General features: G+C 30.5%; 1 protein-coding gene across 1 annotated transcript; it reads left to right on the top strand.

Annotated features, from left to right (window-relative positions):
• The first annotated feature begins 1557 nt into the window (after positions 1 to 1557).
• Positions 1558 to 5931, top strand: LOC111088368. The gene is made up of 3 exons (XM_022398287.1): positions 1558 to 1802; positions 3158 to 3281; positions 5390 to 5931. The coding sequence occupies exons 1-3, from the start codon at positions 1639 to 1641 to the stop codon at positions 5420 to 5422; spliced, it is 321 nt and encodes a 106-aa protein (XP_022253995.1). The 5' UTR covers positions 1558 to 1638; the 3' UTR covers positions 5423 to 5931.
• The last annotated feature ends 762 nt before the right edge of the window (positions 5932 to 6693 follow it).

The following is a 6693-nucleotide window of genomic DNA, read 5'->3' as shown; positions in this document are numbered from 1 at the left end:
GGGGGGATCTATTTGTGTTTCATAATGTGAAGGTCAATCCCACTATTTGTTGGTAAAAGAGTAGCCCAAGAGTTGGTGGTGGGTAGTGTTGGCTAGTTACCTTTCCTTCAGTCTGTCACTGCTAAATTAGGGGCAGCTAGCATAGATAGCCATTGAGTAGCTTTTCATGAAATTCAACACAAACCAAACTTATACAACATTAAGGAACATAATTATGCAACTATAAGTTTAAAACCCCACAGATTACATCATTCAGAGAGTTTATGTTAATTTTTATGGGTCTAATAATTCATGGTTGACACAAACAGTTACAGTTCTTGTATCCTGTGCTTTCTAATGCCATCTATGAGTACAGCAGTTTTACATCATGCTGTTTGTATATGTAAGTAGTAATGTATTTATTTTATTGCTGTGTTACTTACATTCTTTCTAAAAATGTATATCTATATTCATAAAAGTAGTAATATGTGTATATGCGTGTGTGCTGTTATTTCATATTTCTGAAAACATGTATGTACATTCTTAAAAGTGAACTTAATTTTGTTTGTGCTGATGATCAGGCTCAGATATTCTAACAATATATGCATCTATATCTACTCTAGCTTAAAGCCTTTTAACAATGTCCACTTTGATGACAGATTAACTGCCCAGTAATATATTGGTTTTGTATTGAGCTCTGTTGTATAACCCCTTATGGATGCAGTTGGGTCAGACTTTGTCCAGAAGCAGAATAGTGTCTCATGTTGCATTGACAGGATTATGATGGACTCTGTTAGACAACAAACTATTGTGGTCATAGATTGGCCACCAAGAAGTCCTGGTCTAAATCCTACAGAACCTCCCTTAGACCTCCATCGACACTATGTAATCACCGTGCAACGAACTTTTCAGTTCTAATAGTGCTTTGTGCTACTTTTGATTATGATATGAAAAGTGACAGCTTTTTTATGCACAGATAAAACATGAGAACTAAAAAAGAAAAGAAAAAGAAACTAAGTTTGGTAAATAATTTCTTTTGAAATTATCCATGAAAATATTGCAGAGGGCATAGAGAACTTCTCAATCTGTTGAAAACATTCATTGATAAATTGAAAATAAGATTTATAAAAACATACTTTTATCATGATTAATATAAATTTTTTTTTCAACCTAAGATGTAATTATTTTTTTGTCATTTTTCTCAGACAGAACATTTAGATCACTTCTTCAAATTGTGTAAACAGACATTTTATGTTAAATGATGCCACATGTTTATCTTTTACCTTGATGTGTTTTATCTTTAATACTAAAACATTTCAGTTATTGACTGTATATTTGTTGAAATCTGGGAAAATATCAGGGAATCACTTGGAATACATAAAATAGACAAAATTTTAAACAGAGATATGGGTTTTCTAGTTAATACAATATGGGAAACATTTTTAGTAATACAAATGACATAATCAGACCTAAGGTACTTAGTACTCATATTTCAAACACAGTCTATCTTTAACAATTATTTTTTGGATAAATTGAAACTATTCAGGTCTCATTTCTTTTTTTGTTGGCATGTTTTGTTTTTGTATAAAAAAAATTGTCATTTTTTCATATTATAGTCTTGGTCTTGCACTGCCTGAGAAATAGACAGAATCCTCCATAATGTTGTGTGCGGAATGGTCAAAAATATACCCCACAGATGAATTCAAAGGTCTTGTATTTGTTATTGAGCATGTCTTTTTACCAAATGTGTCTTTTTCAGAAACATTGGCTGAGACTAGTTTTGACCACTTTGAATCTGAATGTACACACATTTCATGGATTGTGTAAGTAAAGGCATATTATCCTTGAAACTTAGTGAATAACTGTAGTAATTAATTAATTAATGCCCCTAAAATATTGTTTAATTTGAGCTGAAAAACAATTTAATTATAAAATCTTGACTATTTAAATTTGTTTGAGTATTTTATATCTACATTTATAAAACTAACTTGTGTTTTCCTGTTCAGCTTACATCATACTAACAGTGTACACATATAGAAGTGGTGCATGTAACTTGTGTACTATACTTGTACATTTCAGTATTTGATATGTATATACTATTACATCTAATAATATTTTATGAATATAATCTTTATATTCGTATTAGTAATAAGGGCAACCTTAAACTAGGATTAGACAGTGGTGAGGGCCAGAATAATGAAAAATAAAATGTAGAAAGGGGTATAGTGTGGTAACAAGGTACAGATGTAGTTTTAATGGTAAGCTAAACTGTTATTATTGTAATGCTAGAAGTATAAGAAATAAAATGGATGTTTTTAGAGCACTGTTTGAAATAGAGGATTTTGATGTAATGGGAATAACTGAAACCTGGCTAAATGTGGACATTCATGATGAAAGGAATTTCTTCAAAATAATGGGTTATTGGTTGTTTAATAGGAATCAACTATTGTTTAATCAACTATTAACAGTTAGTTTTAACCCATTCACTGTGGCTGGGAAATATATGTCCTGGCCATAGTGAAAAGGTTAAAATTCACAGTTAATTAGCTTGGATACTCTTTTTCACTGCAATGAAAAAGCACAGTATCTTTACATCCTTGATGTTCAGAATCTGACAAGAAACTAATATCAGGAATACTATATCATTAAGAAAGTTTTAAAGCATTAAATAAATATCAAACTGCAAGTATTTTCATGGGAAATCTCATTTTTCATCTTGTAATTTTCTTTTTACATTTCACATCATGTATAATTTGCCAATTACATAATAAAAGATTTGGATCAGCTCTTGGCCCGGTAGACTTAAGTTAAAATGGACTATTATAAGTAATAATTAACTGTTTTTATTACATGTTTTTAATAAACTTCATCAAAAATATCGAGGATTGCGTCACACTAATTCAATAAATTTCTCACTAGATATCATATCACAAAAAGTATTGAACCTTCACTTGTTTTTACAAATTGCAGTAAATGTATAAAGTATGCACCTGTCTAACTTAAGTATAAAATTTGCCTAAAATTCTAACAAGATTTCAGTCATTATTATCCACAGTCACCCTCCATGCAGTACAGTTTCTTTAATTATGTTACTGTCCTTTTCTACAATGAGACTTTGAAGCTCTTCATTTTGTGAGTAACTGAAATCTTATGCCATATGTCCTCTTTCATTTTACAGGTTTGAACAAATTGTTTATAATTTAGACCTAAATGAATCAACATGTTTTCACTATTCTTCAAAACATTGTCTGCAAAGTTCTGCTGTGATGTCACATCTGCATTACAACGATCTTGATAACCAGGTAATATTGATGCAATTTGTTAGCCAGATTTATAAGGCAACAGTCAAAATGTTTCATACCACATAATGCGTTTTCAGTCAATCTTTGCAAAGAACTCATGTTAGGGGGTTAGAATTAAAAAAAGTTTTTATAATTAAAGTGAATTATCATTTAAAGGTTTTTTTTATTACTTTTCCATTTGTTTTTCTCCAAGTTTTAAGTTCCTTATGGAGGGGGATATTTTTTTATTTTTTTGCTCTTGGAAGAACACACATTAATGGATCAAGTCTTTGTATATGCCTATTTCTTAGTACTTTCAAAGTTTGTAAACAGCTGCAGTAGTACTGTATAAAAGTTATTTATCATTAAAATGTTTGAGGTTTTAGTTGTTACATCCAGAGGATAAATCTTAAGGCTTATAATGTTAAAAACTGGGTCTCAATACCCATAGTTGGCAAAGCATAAATAGCAAATTGTATAGGTTTCTGATTAACAACAAATAAAGAAGTTCAGGCAGATGTAAGAAGCCAAAGAACTTTGTAATTTTTAGCTATGCTTTTAACAATAGATATTACATAAATTATGAAGTTAAAAAGAAGAAAACAAGCCACTCTTGGATCACACAAATATAAGAATTTTTATTAAAACTAAAATCTGATCTGAACAAAGATCAGGGACAATACATGGAACACCACTCAAAAACAAACTACAGTCAAGAAACTTACCAGACAACTTCTGAAGTAGCTTTGTTGAAACACTTAACTTTTGATGACTAAACATGTTTCAAACAAAATGTTTTATTAAGACAATTTAAAATTCATTTTTATAAAACAATTTTTCCAGTCATGTTTAAATGTTCCCTGAGCTAAAGATTGTGTTCACAAAATAAAACTTTTACATGTAATATAAACTATATTAGCCTAACAAGGTAAATATTAAGTGGCACCCCCAATAAAACTTTTTACTTAGACTTGGAATAGCCTAGTGTTTAATGTGCCTCTGTGAATCTGAGGGTCCATGGTTAGTGTCCCATTACTGTAAAATCATATCTTGAACTTTGGAGCCATAAATAGAATGGCACAAGAGGTGGCTTTGGGTGCTTTTGAACTTTCTGCTTTCCCCTCTATTCTATCACTTCAAAACTGGGAATGGTTAGTGCAGAATGTCTCTTGCAGAAATGTATGAAGCAAGCAAATTTTTTTGCTTTTAAGGAAATGGTGATTTTTTGAAACTCCATTAAGTAAAAGATATTTTTATGTATGTGATTTATTTATATTAATTAGTTTTGTCTCTTGTTACTCCTATATATACAGTTAGGTATAATCAAATTAAGTTACAAAAGAAACAAAAAATTGCCTCATCCTCGAAGGATGTCTTTCAGAAAGTATATTATTTTTAAAAGTTTATAATGGGAACCAGTTAGTGTTTATTTGAATCAGTATGTAGTTCATGAACTAAAAAAATACATTTATCAAAATACAAATGGTATAGACAGATAAAACCAACTAGAAGAAAAAGCCTCTTTTTTTGTTCTGTTCACAAATAAACTTTTAATTGTTTACTTATTTATTTTTTTCATTGTCAGGTAATAGTATTAGTGATTTATTAGTTGTGATTTCTGCAAATTGACAGGAAGTTAAGAGTCAGAAACCTGGTGGTGCTGTTACTTTACTCAAGAAAATGAGAAAGGAATGTCCTGATGTTTTTTAGAAAAACACAGGTATTTTAGATGTTCCCTTAATGTGTAGTTTCTTTCATACACAAATGTTTATGGGTAATGGCAGCTACACTGGAGTTTGGTTTATGTAACCCTATGTTAGATGACTGGTTTGAAGTTGGTGCTAAAAAATTGTTTTTCAGGTTTGGAAGTATTTTAGCAATTCAAGTTATCTTTAGAGAGTAATGGTGATTTTATGGCTTTAAATGACCGATAATACATTGCTTACATTTAAATAATAACTTCAACTGTTCTAGTTTGTTTTACTTCCTGAATGCAGGATAACAGATAAATAGTTTTTTGTTGTGTATATGCTTGCAGTCTTTTTTTATGTGTCAGTGTCACTAATAGAAGGACATAATATTAATCCTCTTATGATAACCAGTTTTTTGTTGTTGTTTTTTCTAACAAGGTAAAGCCCCTTATACTGATTCCATACATATGAACTTTAGCTGCAACTACTTGTTCAAATACAACATTATCATCGCATAACCTGTCTTCTTAAAGTTAAAGATTCTATTCTCCATAAGTAGACTGATAATAACAGTAAAGCACTGATACACTCCAATGAGAAAGCTGTAAAAAAACAAAACAAGATGCAACATATGCCAACTAACAGATTGGAAATTCCGAAAAGAACAAACTCACAAACAGAGGAAAAGGCATTGATGTGTTCTACTTATTGTACAACAGATGAAGAAAATAGCAAAATAGAAACTTATTCAAATTACAAATGAAAAGCTGAAAAAAGAATATAATAAAGATTATATCAGTGAAGGTGTTTTCTTGACATCATGGTTTTAGTATTGAAGGTGTTTTCTTGACAGATATATCATCATGGTTTTAGTATTCTAAGATGAAAAAAGAAATGTTTAAAGTAAGAAATAAAATTAAAAGAAAAATATAATTTTAATTTCTGTTTTAATTTTTAATTGTAATCTGTGTTAGAAATGTATAAGTAAGAGAAACTTGTAAGTTTATCTGTTAAAAAAAATAATAATAATTTTGATTGTAAATTGAATGTTTAAAATAAAAGTATAACATAAAATTTTATTTGTTATCGAAAGTTTATATTCTCTCACTTTTCTAGGAGCCAAGTGTGGCTTAGTAGTTAGTATACTGGGTTCAGAAGGCCCATGGTTCACACAGTAAGCTGTAGGTATGTTACAAGAGTGACAAGTCAATCCCGTTATTTGGTTCAAAGCTCTCATGATAGCAAGTGCTGTCAACTCCTGCTTTTCCTTTAGTCAGTAGTCCAAAACTAGGAATAGCTATATGTGAACCTTTGGGCAAGTAGCAAAAGGATGTAGGAGAAAAGGTTGGCTGAAAATGTAAAAATTAACAGTAAGGATTTCTTTAAATACATTAAGGGTAAACAAAATGTTAGGATGGGGGTAGGACCCTTGAGGGATGATAAAGGAAGGCTAGTATCTGATGATTATGAGGTGGCTGGGTTATTAAATTTTGCTTTTTCTTCGGTTTTTACTAACAAAGATTTAAGCAGTATTCCACATCTTGAACAGTTGAGAAATGGAAACGAGATCAAACAAGATGACTGCATTAATTCTTAGCTGGTTAAGAAAAAATTGGGAAGTTTAAAAAACGATAAGGCTCCTGGGCCAGATAATATTTCCCCAAGGGTTTTGAAGGCGGTTAAAGATTGGATATGTGAGCCACTTACTACTATATTTTGTCATTTCTTGAATAGTGTGCAGG

The sequence above is a fragment of the Limulus polyphemus genome, unplaced genomic scaffold (genome assembly GCF_000517525.1).
Source record: "Limulus polyphemus unplaced genomic scaffold, Limulus_polyphemus-2.1.2 Scaffold94, whole genome shotgun sequence".
Taxonomy (NCBI): domain Eukaryota; kingdom Metazoa; phylum Arthropoda; class Merostomata; order Xiphosura; family Limulidae; genus Limulus; species Limulus polyphemus.
Note: the sequence above shows the minus strand (reverse complement) of the source record. Positions and strands in the feature narration are given on the sequence as shown.